This window comes from Paramisgurnus dabryanus, chromosome 12, assembly GCF_030506205.2.
Source record: "Paramisgurnus dabryanus chromosome 12, PD_genome_1.1, whole genome shotgun sequence".
NCBI lineage: Eukaryota > Metazoa > Chordata > Actinopteri > Cypriniformes > Cobitidae > Paramisgurnus > Paramisgurnus dabryanus.
This window is the reverse complement of record NC_133348.1, coordinates 32,485,667-32,502,032: the sequence shown is the minus strand read 5'-3', so window position 1 is coordinate 32,502,032 and position 16,366 is coordinate 32,485,667. Positions and strand designations below refer to the sequence as shown.

General features: G+C 44.5%; 1 protein-coding gene across 1 annotated transcript in view; it reads right to left on the bottom strand.

Moving 5' to 3' along the window:
- LOC135750024 (exostosin-1) overlaps positions 1-16,366 on the bottom strand; it is a 375,787-nt gene that overhangs the window by 17,019 nt on the left and 342,402 nt on the right. Inside the window, exon 9 of the mRNA XM_065268781.1 lies at positions 15,218-15,307. Within this exon, the coding sequence (XP_065124853.1) occupies positions 15,218-15,307 (90 nt within the window). The remainder of the gene's footprint in view (positions 1-15,217; positions 15,308-16,366) is intronic.

The window sequence follows — 16,366 nt, the reverse complement described above, 5'->3', positions numbered from 1 at the left end:
CACCACTCATATCTTATCATCAAGTAGGCGTAGTATTCATCCAGACATCAAAAAGTTAGCACAAGGCTTGTAAAACCCACCAGAAAAGATTAAAGTAGAACTAACAAAAGCAACATTAGCTTGGAAGTCTTATAAAAGAACCGACACAGGATCACATCCGATGAGATGAATTACTGTATCAAACAAGAAAGTAAGAGCCTTTTTTAACTCTAGCTTTAGATTATATAACACCTTCAGACCCTCATGAATATTCAGCTGGGCTCTAGACAGAACAAAGTCGTCCTGTCAAAGTCGATACGCACGCATTTAAAAAAATGAAGCCGCAAATCAGAGGGAAAGGTTGCAAATGTCCCCCTTAATGTTACAGTGGATTAATCGTCGTGTTGGCCGCATGGTCTCGGACAGATTTATGACATCATGCAAATAACGTGGCCTTAAGGAATCGCTGCTTATGACGCCTCGTCCCAGCAATGCATTGTGGGTGACGTGCTGAATTTTGCCTCATTCATTATGTGCTGGACCTTGATAATGGATCTTGAGAGAGTGGAAATAAATGGCAGGTGGTGTGAGGCCTGTGTTTTGTTCTTAGGCGAACAACGTTGTGCTAATTAATTGGCTAATTTTATATTTCATTAAGAAACATCCCATAGGTAGGACTAAGAAAGCAGTGTTAAACGTCCATTAAGTTAGACAAACGCAATGCTCATGGCATTTCACATGTATTTTACAAGGTGACTGATAGTATTAATTTGTACTCCCACTTTTTGTACGTTTTTATGCAATTTGCTTTCATCCCTGTGACTTTGGGGTTAGGGACACATTTGTACCTAAAAGAGAGCATGTTAGTACCTCAAACATAAATAAATGGTAAGACATTTTTAAAGGGTATCCTCCCAGTACCTTTATATTGACTGTATACAGTAGTTGTACTTTACAGTGTTACTGTATTAAAGCTCCACTGTGTAAGATCTACTCCCATCTAGCGGTGAAAGTCTATATGACAAGCAACTGAATATTACTTTCTAGCCCTCCCCATTCGGAACGCGTTTTAACTCGTACGGTGGCCCGGCCGTGTCATGCCAAGGTTAACATGGCTTAAAGCAAAAGCAATGAGAAAAAATGAACAATTTGCAATGTCCTTTGCCTGTGATCCATCAAAGCACACAGATTTATGTTTAACATGAAAAAAGTCTGATTGTCATGATATGTCCGCTTAAAATCACATACAAAAAGCAACCATGACGGGTTTAAATGGACGCGAACTAATATTATGTCAAAGTACAATGCTTATGTTTTAAGTAAACGTTACATGTCCGTGTATATGTAAGAGCTTTCTCTCAGATTGGTGAAAAAAGATCGCGCAACTTTCACTTTATCAGAGTATTATGTCAGACATTATGTCAGAGTACAATGCTTATGTTTTAAGTAAACATGTTACATGTCCGTGTATATGTAAGAGCTTTCTCTCATTTTGGTGAAAAAAGATCGCGCAACATTCACACGCTTGTAAAATGAAACGAAAGACGCGCAGATCAGACGCTTTTATCAATGAAAGGCTAAAAATAGCGCTGTCACCGTGTGTTTGTGCTAGAGGTCAGAAAAGATGAAAACATTTATCTCAGTACCTCAGATTACATAAATGGGCGGAGAGACGGCGTGTGTCTGTTGAACACATTAAACCACATGCATGTTTACACTAACAAGCGTTATGCATAATCATGCTAAAGTTAGCCAAGGAACTATACAACTTCAAGTTTACAACATGGACTGTATAGATGTAAACGAATATGCTGAATTACCTGTGGAGAATATAGAAAGTGCAACTTCAGTGTCCCTTGAGCCCATCTTGGAAAACTAACTCCAATAGTGACTTTGGTCTTGATGTTTTTCCTGTCACGTTGTCGTTTAAAATCCCCGTTTCGCATCCTTGGCGATTTGTTTTAATGTCCTCGAGAATATGTCTTCAACAGGCTTTCAAATCAAAGCATTAGATCGCAGGTTCATCACGGTGTGCGGTTGTTGTAAAATCCGAAGGATTCAAGCTACGCAGGTCACAGGCTGGATACGTCATCAAGCCTGGTTTATTTAAATTAACTGAGCATTACATTCGCAAGTCAATGAAGTCATACGCATATTACATCAATTTACAGTTAACTAAGAATAATTGTCAGCTTTATAATTGTTAATATTCTGAAATAAGACTGTCTTGATGACGTATACCGCCTACACATGCAACCTCTGGAGGCTTCAGCTATCGGGCAGCGTGAGTGTAGAGTGAAAGCGCGAAAGGCGGAGCTTGAATTTCAGGAATGTCCCTCGTCAGCGAATGTATTTCAAAGATGGAGGCACAACATGGATTCAGCCAGAGAGCGCTTCGACGGTATGCATTTTATATAGCAGATTCTACACTTACGAGAATACTTTCATTAGTGGGTGGGAAGTAATTACACATGAATGAGCACATACTTTTGAAAGAAAACATGGGTTTTTGTTAAGAATTAACTCAATAAAGTACACAGTAGAGCTTTAATAAACACAAATGGACAAATAGACTGATAGATAAAGACAGGGGCGTAGTTATCAATTCAGAATTGGGTGGAAAGACTCACTTGTCCAATACAAAACGTCTCGGTTACGTATGTAACCCTCGTTCCCTGAAGGAGGGAACGGAGACGTCACGTCGTGACCGACGAATTGGGAACTCGCTTAGAGAGACCAATCTGCTTCGAATACTACTAAAACGCCAATGAACTTGGCATTGAGATATTTGCATAATGCTGGCGCCGCCCCGCCAGGTGCGTATATAAGCAGCAGGTGCAAATGAGGAAATTAGCTTCTTTTTCGCTGAGAAAGCCGGAAAGTGTGACCGGCCGTAACAGCAGGTGGCAGCACCTGTGGCGACGGGACGTGACGTCTCCGTTCCCTCCTTCAGGGAACGAGGGTTACATACGTAACCGAGACGTTCCCTTTCAGTCGGTCACTACGACGTCACGTCGTGACCGACGAATTGGGAATCCCTATCAAAACGCCACTAGGGGCTGACCTCTTCCAGTGTCTGCGTAAAGCCCTCCGGTTCCACTTAAGGATAAGGAGAATTAGGTTTTAAGGCAGAAGGCCGGGCACTAGATGTTCCTTTAACCCCACGGAAGTGCCAGCGACTGGGAAGCGCCCTACCTGAGCGGGATAGGAACGCTGCGGAAGCCACCACCCGTCTTAAGGGTTAATGGTGGGCGAAAGTCAACCGTAGTTGAGGTAAAATGACAGCCGTGGCTGTGTAAGCAAAGCAGTGCTCTGCTAAGGGAAACGTGGGCTAGTAGGATTAACCCCACGGAAAATACTCACAAAGGAACCCGGTGGGACACAATGTGGAGCCCGAGCCAACACGTAGGTTCGCGAGGATGCAGCTAGTGAAGGCTGACAGCCAATGCTCCGCAACAAAGGCTGCCAAGGCAGCGGAGGAAGAACAATTCAAACCATTACGCATTTTTGTTCTGAAGGCCTTCCATACTGATACAGTTATGAAGCATCAGATGGAGGCTGCAAGCCGACCTGTGAGACTGTTCTCCGTGCTCCCCCTGGTGAGGAAAGAACACGAGAGGATACAGGCTCAATACGAACACTGTAAAATCTAATGAACGTATTAGGTGTCGCCCAACCAGCAGCTCTACAGATGTCTGTTAGCGAGGAACCACGAGCTAGAGCCCAAGATGAGGCAACGCTCCGTGTGGAGTGCGCTCTCAATTTAAAGGGGCAAGGAATACCCTGAAGATTATAAGCCAGGGCGATAGTATCAACTATCCAATGAGACATCCTCTGCTTAGTGACAGCTTTCCCTTTCTGCTGGCCACCATAACAAACAAAGAGCTGGTCTGAGGTCCGGAGGCTTTGCGTGCGATCCACGTAGAGTCGCAGTGCGCGTACGGGGCACAACAAAGCCACGGTTGGGTCTGCGTCCTCCGGAGGCAGCGCTTGCAAGCTCACCACTTGATCTCTGAAAGGAGTAGTGGGAACTTTGGGCACGTAGCCTGGTCTGGGCCTCAATGTTACGCTTGAGGCAGCAGGACCAAACTGAAGGCACGAGTCGTCAACAGAGAATGCATGTAAATCCCCTACTCTCTTCACTGAGGCCAATGCTAGCAGGGTCAGAGCTTTCATTGATAAAAGCTTCAGACTCACAGACTGCAAAGGCTCGAACGGGGGGGCCTGCAGGGCTTTCAGCACCATGGACAGGTCCCAGGGAGGAATAGAAGGAGGGCGCGAGGGGTTTAGCCTACGAGCGCCTCTTAGAAATCTAACAACCAAATCATGCTGGCCAACTGTACTGCCGTTAATAAGTGAGTGATGAGCAGAAATAGCGGCGATATCAACTTTAATGGTGGAGGGTGACAGCCTACCGTCTAACCTATGTTGAAGATATAAAAGCACGGTGTTAATAGGGCATTCTCTGGGGTCCTCGCGTTGCGAAGAGCACCAGGTGACGAAAAGGTTCCATTTAAACGCGTAAGCCCGTCTCGTAGACGGAGCTCGTGCCGCGTTGATTGTGTTAGATACCGCTTGTGGTAAATCACTTAAACCTTGCGCGCGCTCAACGACCATACATGGAGATCCCACAGGTCGGGGCGCGGGTGCCATAATGTGCCCCCTCCTTGAGAAAGAAGGTCCTTCCTCAGGGGAATCCGCCAGGGAGGGGCTGTCGCGAGGAGCATTAGCTCTGGAAACCAATTCTTGCTCGTCCAATATGGGGCGATCAGTAAAAGGTTCTCCTCGTCCTGCCTGACCTTGCACAGAGTCTGTGCGATTAAGCTCACTGGGGGGAATGCGTATTTGCGCATCCCCCGAGGCCAGCTGTGTGCCAATGCGTCCACGCCGAGGCTGCCCTCGGTTAGTGAATAAAATAGGCGACAGTGGGTATCGTCCGGCGACGCAAACAGATCTATCTGCGCACGACCGAACTTCTTCCAAATTAGCTGGACCGTCTGGGGGTGGAGTCGCCATTCGCCGGGGCGCGCAGCTCGAGAAAGCGCGTCCGCCGCTGTATTGAGCGAGCCCGGAATGTGAATGGCACGAAGGGACCTCAGATGCTTCTGACTCCAAAGGAGGAGATGACGAGCGAGATGCGACAGGTGACGGGAGCGCAAACCGCCTTGACGGTTGATATACGCAACGGTCGCAGTGTTGTCGGTGCGTACTAGTACATCCTTCCCTCGCAGCTCCGTAGCGAAGCGTACGAGTCCCAGATATACTGCCCACAACTCTCGGCAATTGATATGCCAGTGCAACTGGGGTGCTGTCCACACCCCTGAAGCTGTAAGCTCGTCGTACGTGGCACCCCAGCCCGTGTCGGACGCATCTGTGTGTACAACAGCATGCTGGGCGATCTGTCTCATGGACACACCGGACCTGAGAAACGCGGGGTCCGACCACGGGGGGAATGTTAGGCGACACGCAGGTGTAATGGTTACACGGTGGATGCCGGCGCGCCACGCTCTCCTCGGGACTCGATCGTGAAGCCAACGCTGAAGCGGTCTCATATGGAGCAGTCCGAGCGGTGTCACGGCCGCTGCTGCAGCCATATGCCCCAGGAGCTTCTGAAATTGTTTCAGCGGGACCGCATTCTTCCCTCGGAATGAACCGAGGCAAGTCAGAATTGACTGGACGCGCTCTTCTGTCAAACGCGCCGATAAATCGATCGAGTCCAGTTCCATCCCGAGAAAAGAGATCCTCTGCGTGGGGCAGAGTTTGCTCTTTTCCCAGTTGACCCGAAGACCCAAACGGGCGAGATGCCGAAGCGTTAAATCTCTGTGCTCGCACAGCGTCCGTCGAGAATGCGCTATTATAAGCCAATCGTCGAGGTAAGCCAATATGCGAACGCCGCTCTCTCTGAGGGGTTTTAACGCCGCCTCCACTACTTTCGTGAACACACGGGGAGAGAGGGATAGCCCGAACGGTAAAACTTTGTACTGGTATGCCCGTCCCTCGAACGCAAACCGGAGAAACGGTCTGTGACGAGGGATTATGGACACATGAAAGTACGCGTCTTTCAGGTCTATTGCCGCAAACCAATCTTGGGGGCGAATTGAATTGAATATTTGCTTCGGTGTTATCATTCTGAAGGACCTCTTCTGCAGAGATCTGTTCAGAACGCGCAAATCCAAGATCGGTCGCAACCCACCGCCTTTTTTGGGTACTATAAAATACGGGCTGTAGAAGCCCGATCTCATCTCGGTTGGAGGGACCGGCTCGATCGCGTCCTTCGCCAGCAGGACTTCGACCTCTGCACGCAGTACATGTGCATCGGACGCTTTCACCGTGGTGAAACGAATGCCCGAGAATTTGGGTGTGTGCCGGATGAATTGAATTTCGTAACCGAGGCGAACAGTGCGTAAAACCCAACGAGACGGGCTGGGAAGCTGAAGCCACGCCCCCAGGGACCGTACGAGGGGAATTAACGGCACTGTCGGGGTACCCGCGGTGGGGCGGCTGAGCGGGACAGGTGGTACTGCCGGTACGTCTGCTGGGACAGCATAAGTATCTACAGTATGTGTGTGTGTGACACTGACCTGAGCCCGCTGAGGGTGACGGTCGTCTGGTCTCCTCAGCGGAGAGCACAGACTCCGAAGAGGGTGCTGGTGGTCCCGTCTCCTGAGCGGAGAGCTGGAACTCCTCAGAACACCCGCTGGCGATAGAGGAGAGGGAGGAAGAGCATGTAAATGCCCGCTCACATCTCTCTCGATCCTCTGGAGACCTGGAGAAGGAATAGGAATGCACTCTTTTTGTGGTTTTGTGGGTACCGGCTGAAAAGCCGGCGGAACAGAAACAAAAGGAAACCAAAGATTCTCCATCCGGCCCTCTACCGGTGGAGGGAGCGATGCCATCACCGTCTCCCGTAGAGTGATCCCATCCCAATCCAGGTCGCCCGTCTCAGGGCCGCTTCGTCTTCCGTTTACCACGGGAAGCGGGTGGGGCGGGCGGGGCGGGCTGTCGACGGCTGTTCCCCCTCCGTGGCCTGGAAGATGTTCTCGTGGGGGGGGCGGAGGCAGCCGCCGCAGGGCGCCCTCGGCGAGGAGCAGACGGGCCCGCCGGCGCTGGAGGGCGAGATGCAGGTCGCTTGCGCCGGGGCATGATCTGTGCGATCGCCTCTGTCTGCTTCTGGGCGGCGGAGAACTGCTGGGCAAAAGACTCCACCGACTCACCGAAGAGGCCAGCCTGTGACACTGGAGCGTCCAAAAACTTGTTCTTGTCCGCTTCCGACATGTCAGCCAGACATAGCCATAAGTGGCGTTCCTGGACCACCATCGTGGACATGGCACGACCAATCGCCTGCGCTGTCACCTTCGTAGCGCGAAGAGCCAGGTCAGTGGCAGCCCGGAGCTCCGAAAGGACAGGCGAGTCGTGTCCTCCCTCGTGCAGATCCCTCAAGGCCTTGGCTTGGTGAACCTGCAGCAACGCCATTGCGTGCAGGGCGGAGGCCGCCTCTCCACATGCCTGGTGGGCAGCGCCCGTTAAACCGGAGGACTGTCTGCAGGCACGAGAGGGGAGGGTTGGGCGGTCCTTCCAAGAGGGAGCGTGTGCCGGACACAGCTGCATCGCGACAGCACGCTCCACGGGAGGGATCCCCGTATAACCCTTAGCGGCTCCGCTGGTGAGGGAGGTGAGGGGGGAGGGCTGAAACGGCCGTAATCTCATGGAAAACGGCGACTTCCAGGTTCTAGTCAGCTCCTCGTGCACCTCGGGGAAGAAAGGCACCGGTGGAGAGGGTTGTGAAACCCGGGCAGCTCCAAAGAACCAATCATCCAGGCGGGACGGTTCGGGCTGAGGGGGGGGAACCCACTCTAACCCTACGGTCTCCGCCGCTCGAGCGAGCACGGCCACCATCTCTGGATCGAACTCCGGCGTCCCAACCCGACCAGAGGGAGGAAGGGCGTCGGGGTCCACGTCAGGGGGAGGAGGCCCACCCTCGGATGCTGCGGCGTTGGTGGACCCGGAGGGCGGCACGATGGATTCTAGAGACATCGTAGAACACGATGCTGAAGTCTCCATCGGCACATCAACCGGCTGTGGATGAGGAGGCTGAGAGCCTGAGGACGAATCCCCCGCTCGGCTCAGCACAGTGATGCGCAGGTCGTCTTTTGAGAGCTTCACAGCCGCACCGTGGCGGCGTTCAGCACTCGCATGACGAGGGTTGCGTTTTTCCCGGAGGAAAGACAACCGTCTGCGCAAATCCACAAGGGACATGTTCTCGCAGTGAGAACACTTACCCCCAGCGAACGCTGCCTCTGCGTGCTCGATGCCCAAACACGAAAGACAACGCTCGTGACCGTCCTTCGGACCCATGTACTTGCCGCACCCAAGATCGCACGGACGAAAAGCCATCCTGAAAAGGACGCTGATGTCCGGATATACGAGAGAGTGGCTGCCTTTAACAAGGCACAAAGCTCTCTCGTATCACTCTTTTAGGGAAATTCACTCAGATGCTTAGTTGATGAGCGCACAGGAAGGCAACGCACACACAAAACTCAAAATAAAGATGTGGAGTCGTGGAATTAAGCGAAGCGTCCGCTGTGGTACTGCTAGTCCAACCAACTTCAGCAATCGAATCCCACCAGAGTAGAGTAGCTTCTCAGTAGCAGATACTGCCGGCTTTCGAAGCGATAAAAAGCTAATTTCCTCATTTGCACCTGCTGCTTATATACGCACCTGGCGGGGCGGCGCCAGCATTATGCAAATATCTCAATGCCAAGTTCATTGGCGTTTTAGTAGTATTCGAAGCAGATTGGTCTCTCTAAGCGAGTTCCCAATTCGTCGGTCACGACGTGACGTCGTAGTGACCGACTGAAAGGGAACGGGGGACCATTTACGTTTTCTGCACCCCATGGATAAATTCACCCACATAAACGTGCACAATCATCAGATTAATGCTGTCATTTGTATTGCTTTGTCAACGTATTATAACAATTATCGCCTTTTCTGGTCAATTCTTCAGTCCATTAACTGCAACACAGATATCAGACCCGTGAGCTCTGCCGTCCCCGTCCCATACATGTACTTGGAGTCTAATGAAGCCTGAAGCACGTAACAACCTCAACCCCTATATTACATTTCCCATTTAAATAAGTGAGTTAATGAGTCGAAACAATGCAATTATCAATTCTGTGGAGTCACAACTCTGCACATCTCCGGAAACCCACAAACTACTGTTCAATATGGCATATTTTAAGATTCTCAGCAGTTTTCAGTTAAAACCCTCCGAAATGCTAAAAGTGCAATTACTAGGGCTAGATTACAAAACATCCAGAAGCTCTGAATGTTATTGGATTTGTGTAAAGCTAGAAAAGTTTCCTCTCTAAAACTGAGAACGATTGTGTTAAAAACAACATATTAGTGTTGATTCTGGGACAACAGACTAAATGCGTTGTCCCAGAATTCACCCATCCCTGTGTCATTATTGAAACAACACATTTTGTGTTACTTTTAACACAACTTGTGTTATATTTTAACACAAAATCAACACAAAATGACACATAATGTGTTAAAAGCGTAACACACAAAGATGTGTAAAAAATTAACACATCCATTCTAAGAGTGTACAGTTACACATTTGAGGCTTTTTCGGGATCACCAAAGTTAACATGTTCTCAGTCCCAACTCGACCGTGTCACTTTTTAATGCACAGGGTACCTGTTTGGCTTTGTTTTTACAAGGTTGTAGGGCACTTGTGAGCCTATAGTGTCAGATCGAGAAGCAGCTAACTTTTGTATTTGAAAAAGTAGAAATGATTTTATAAACATTTATCATTTTAAAGATAATGGGCCCTATTTTAACCATCTGAAACGCAAGTGCGAAGAGCAAAGCGCAAGTGACTTAGTGGGCGGATCTTGGGCGCTGTTGCTATTTTCCCGGCGGGAGAAAAAACTCTTGCGCCGGGCGCAAATCAATAAGGGGTTGGTCTGAAGTAGGTTCATTATTCATAGGTGTGGTTTGGACGTAACGTCAAATAAACCAATCAGAACGTCATCCAACATTCCCTTTAAACGCAAGGGCGCAAGTTCCATGGTGGGTTGCTATTATTATGACGGATTTACCAGGCGCACGGCAGGAGCGGTTCACAGCCGAGGAGACCGACGTTCTTCAAAGAGCAGTCAAAGACAGAGAAGTTGTTTTGTATGGGGATAGGAGAAACCCGCCCAAATCAGCGTAGGTTAAACAGGCGTGAGAGGAAATAGCCACAATTGTCTCATCAGCTGGCATCCCCAGGACGTTGCACCACAAGCGCTACAATGATGTCAGGAGACGGGGGAATCACAAGCTTGCCAGCATAAATCGGGCACGCCTTGTAACGGGACGTGGATCTGCTTCTACACAGGACCTTACCGCTGAAAGCCAAGAAACGCAAGCAGTCCAACCCCAAAGTACACTTACAAATCAAGTTCATATACATTAAGGTTTCTTATGAAAACATTTTAATTATTATTTACATAAAATAAACGTAATACAGCCACACAACAAACTTATGAAAATATTTTAATCGTTATTTGCATGAGAATTTTTTTACGCAGCCACACAAAATAAATAAAAACTATCACCTCAATGCTCACCACTATGATTTCCCTTATCTCATGTGTTAATATTTTTTATTGTAACAATTTATGATTTGCAAAAATAACTGTTGCATCTGTGTAGATTAGATAAGCAAAGTGTGTGCGCGTTGTGCACGCTATACATTATGGTCAAGCATGCGCCCTTAAAATAGCATAATGAACAACGCGCAACGCTCCACTGACTTTAGACTAGTTTTTTCTGGTCAGTGGCGCAATTGTTTTTTGAAACTGCAAAATAGCATCAGGTATGGTTTGCGCCGCAACACACCTTTTTTGCGCTGAACCGCCCAGGGAGCGCAAGTTCATTCCCTAGTTTGCCGACATGCGTCTGTGGAGGGAAAAACCCGCTGTGCGCCGGTGCAAAATACGAATGATACATGCGTCACTGACAAAGCCAATTGCGCTGGGTGCAAGATAGGGCCCTCTGAGTTCACGGCTTCACAGTAAATGGAGATGTCGATCGAGACCATTATATAATTTCATAATTGATGGTAAAATTGTCATACTTGTTATTGGCATTGTTTGGTATTGACATCAAAGGTTTCTCATTGAAATCAATAAAGTACCTGGAACAAAAAACCAGGGATACCCTTTGCATTACAAAATTATGGCAAGGGTGCTGACCCAACATCAATATTGTTATAGGTTGAAAGTCAGAATGTGTTGAAATTAACCAATGCCATAAACATTCATTACAGGCCATGAGATTTATTTTATTTTAATAAACAATATAAGAAAGAAAACACTGGAATTATTGACCTATTTATTGTTAAGCAACATTGTCATATTTGTTTTGACAAACAGCACAGCTCACTGTGTTACTTGATGTTTCTTGTCAGTAAAAATGTCAATAAACATCATGATTTTCCATGTGTAAAACTAAGAATTGCCAACAAAACTTTAACAGTAAATGCATTTATCCAAAGCAACTTACAGTGTATTTCAAGAACATACATTTTTATAACTATCAATTTTATGTGTGTTTCCTTTAACCTACAACCTTTAGTGCAATGCAATGATCTACCTATTGAGCTACATGAACACAAATTTAGGCTGCCCGAATCAAACTTCAACATAGATACTGTAATCATGACAGCACCCTGCCTGTTCTTATAATAAATAAATCACAGAATTCTGCACGTTGCCTGAAACATCTTGGCCAGATGGTGCGGCCATGTTTTGAGAGTTGGCACTGTGGCTGCCCAGATTTGCATATCACAGCTCGAGGAACGGTACTTGTTAACTACACATTTATAATCCTTATAAATAATAATTGCTCCAGATTTGGTCAATTTGCTGAAATCTGGAATCTAATTTAAGCCTTTGAAATGCTAAGTGTTCCTGTTGCTCAGTTGGTAGAGCACTGTATTAACAGCACAAAGTTTGGGTTTGATTCCCAGGGAACACACATACTGATAAAATGTTGAATGCAAAAATTGAATGCAATGTAGATAAAAAATATGTGATAAATAGCATTGCATTTCCTCATATGCTTTCAGCTTGCAACGGTAAATACCAAGATGGACCAGGAGCGATATTTTACAACTCGGGCTGTAACAAAAGCCGCTGTCTTTTTGCCACCATCACTGCTGATGCTTCTCCAACAACACCTCTCTTGCAGATTAAAAGAGCTTAATCCACTTATTATTTTAAATTCAAAAGTCTACTTGCTGTCCCAGTAACTGGTGACTTTACATTACAGCTTTGCGTTTTTTATATCTTGAGTCAGCTTGAGCTTTGCTCATGCAATGGGCTTGACATTCACATTGCTTTTTGCTATGATCTTTGAGCAAACTTTTTAGATATAAAAAGATGGTTCATTAATAATAATATTATTAAACAAAGGGAGGGAGGAAAAAAGTGCAGCGCGTGGTCGTGACTTTCAAAACAAGCCAGTTGTTGGTGAGCATTAGCGCTCTGATCGCAGCCATTTTCCGATCGACTCGGGTTTTACACACAATCGGACCCGGTCCTCCATGAAAACCTCTAATGCATACAACTCTGCTCAAGTTCAGAAACAAGTGACGCTGAACTCGCTTCATGTCGCACCCAATTCACAGAGAAACAGAGAGCACGCAAACGACATCAAACTCATCGGAAGAGACACGTTGTGCTCGCACGCAAAATGCCATTAATAATAAAAAGCGGGAGGCAACGAAAAGTGCTGTGTTTGCATCCCTGATTTCATCAAATTGTGGTTGACAAATGAAACTATTCAGCCATTCAGAGGTGGACTTGCTGGTGTGTTTTGGATCATTGCAGAATCAAAGTTATCACTGCAAGTCTTCCAGGTCCTGAAGCAGCAAAACAGCCCCAGACCATCACACTACCACCACCATATTTTACTGTTAGTATGATGTTGTTTTTATAATGCTATGTTACTTTTACGTCAGACATAATGGGAAACACACCTTCCAAAAAGCTGAACTTTTTGGAACAAGCACTTTTTCCACACAGGACCATGTGTGGATTTTGTTTTCCCTTCATAATAAAAGCCTTCATTAAAAACTGCATGTTGAGTTTAACTTTGTTATGTAATATTTTATTTTGTTTCATGATCTGAAACATTAAAGTGTGACAAACAGGCTAAATAAATCAGGAAGGGGCCAACATTTTTTTACACAATTGTACCTGTGTACCCTGCCTGCATGTTGACATGAACAAAGATACCGAAGTATACAGTAAATGAAAATGGACATAGGAAGTATAAATCAGGCTTTACTGTATAGAATGTGAAAATGTGCATCTCTAAACACAAGCATTTTGTCTAAAGGACTGATTTCAATTAAAAAAAAGATTACTTTATGTTGTATAAAGGTTACAATCAAAATGGATTTCAACCTTTTCACAATGACTCATCAATTATTTTGACTACATGTCAAATGCTTTTCATGGTTAGATTTAGTTTTTACACTGCTGGACCCTTTCATTTTTAACATTTTAAAATATTTAAGTACAATATTACATTTTGCACTTTTGAAACTAATGTAATGATCTGAAGAAAGAGTCAATCATTTCATTCATTATTATGTACAACTGGTGTAAAGGTTGTTAAACGTTGTGGCGTCATTTCTATCATAACCAAAAATGTGCCCAAAATAAAGTTTTTAAATGATTATGTTTTTTTTAAGTTACTTTTTTTACATGTACAGCCATTGTTTACTTGTAAAACAGACTAGTTTATTTTTAAAAAAGTGGTTTTTTTTAGGGTGTTTATTCTGTCAATAACTGAAAAAATAATGACATATATAAAATATTTTTGACCAAGTTTAAGCTTGAGAGAAAGAGGAGTGACAGCTTCACTGTGAACTCTCTCTCTCTCTCTCTCTCTCTCTCTCTCTCTCTCTCTCTCTCTCTCTCTCTCTCTCTCTCTCTCTCTCTCTCTCTCTCTCTCTCTCTCTCTCTCTCTCTCTCTCTCTCTCTCTCAGTCTAAAACATATTATTGTCTGATTAAATTATACAGCCGAGAGCAATTAAAATTGAAGCTAGCATGCTGCTGATGCTGCACTGTGCAAATATCATCTCTTCTCTCTGGGAAAATGAAGACAGAGAATTGACATTAACAAAGTGCAGTACAAACACAAAATATGACAGAAATGGACAAAACATGCAAAATTGAAAATACCAAAGAATTAAAAAGAGAATATAATAAGCTGAAAAAGACATTACAATGAAGTGAGAGATTGTGTGTAAGGGAGACATTCAGAGAGAGAATTTTGCAGTTCTTAACATTTCACGTATATATAGACCCCTTCAATGTTTGTAAACATTGAACGTCTAGGTTGGGTGCGCGTGCAGCATGGGGTCAGAAAAATGGCGCGGCTAATACAAACTGATCATACAATCCAGGCTTTCTAATTTAATCTAACAGGGCTGATAAATGAGGACTTACCTGAAATAAAGTGAGCACTACAAACACAAGCCTCTTTGATCTTTGCATTGTCAACTTAACTTGATAAAATGACTTTTCTGACCCCGACATGCGCAGTGCGAACCGCAAATTCTCCTTTGACGTGAACCATGAAGGGGTCTATTTATATTTATATATATTTATATTTATATATATATATATATATATATATATATATATATATATATATATATATATATATATATATATATATTATATTTTTTTTTTTTTTTGAGAGTTTTAATTTAACACAATTAAACTTCTTTCAAAAGCACACAAAATACTTTGGAGACAATAGACAATATATATATATATATATATATATATATATATATACCTGATATTTAAAATAAATCTATATGATTTTAAATTCATGTAGTTTATTCAAGGTGTTATAAACAAGCTTTCTATAAAGGCAGTACATAGCAAAGCTGCGTTTGACAGACATAAAAAAAAGATTAAATTGTATTTGACCTCAATGTGTGCACATTCACATACACATACAATACAAAGAAGGCATGAATATGTACAGTAGTTTGCAATTAATGTTGCATTTCATTATAAATGTAATATATTTAATCCAAATATAATGCATTGATAAAAGTGTTACAATTCTCAATGCATGGCCACAACACAATATGACCTTAACTTGTCTGATTCAACAGTTATTCCTCAATTCAACAGTTTGATTAAATGTGTGAACTCTCACCTCATTGGTGGACAGAACCGAGTCCTCGTCCAGGCTGAGAACCGCATCAGTTTTGATAGCAAGATGAGGATAAAAGCGACCACTCATTGTCTGAAGGGAGAAAGAAGTGACATCAGTCCAATGTAACCTGCAAGAGTTTTATCTTTTTAAGTATTTCCCCGCATTTTTCAAAAGTTTGGGCTCACTTTATAAAGATTTCTTTAAGATCTAACCTGTGATTAGGGCATTATGTCTGAATGATGTGACAACATAATCCCTCCAATAGGAACTGCTTTAAAACTCAGGGTGAGACCTCAAGAAGCTGTATGATCATTTTTTCCAGTTTTTTGCTCATCTTTTTTTAATTATCACCTACTGTAAACACTTGCCAGCTGTTTGCATCTGTTTATCCCGAGAAAGTCACAATAGTAGTTTAATATCTCAATTGTTAAGAGCATGCTATGCAGAATCTGACTGCTAATTTATAAAATGAAAATGTTTGATGACAAAAACACCACAGAAGTATTCCATACAGTTCATTTGCTATATTTCAAGTCATTTATGTCATTTCTTACTGATCTTGCTCTTAAACCTCATTCATTGCCACTCATGATGGTGAGCACCTTTGGTTTCGTCATGTGACTGATATCGTGTCACAGGTTTGAATGTGGAAATACAACAGAGAATTGAGAGCGATGGCAGCATTTGCTGTGTTTCACAGAAGTCTTTCACAACCAGAGGATAAATAATTGATAACACATTTTTTGCTGAACTCTTCCTTGAAAGGTTGAGCTAGAAAAGTGAACACATGCAGTTTACAGCACTTCTTTATTTTTTATTGGCTCGCCTTTCTTGGCTTGGTCTTCCTTTGACAGGTAATTTGCATATTGAGAGGTGTTTGTGGTAGAAGGGTGAAGAAATTAAATTTAAAAATGAAAAGGGTAAAGTCAAACGTGTATGTCATTAATGGACATTGATCTTCTTTAATGGTGCAATGCTGCCAGGGGCACAAAAACAGGCTAGGTGGAATATATGCCGTCCTTATGGGGCCATGACCAGCAGGTGTTTGAAAATATAAAATAAAGAAATATACTGTGTACTTGATGTCCCAAAATGTGTACGGTTGTATATGAATCTGTGTACTCGTGTAGATGCATGCAACTGACACAC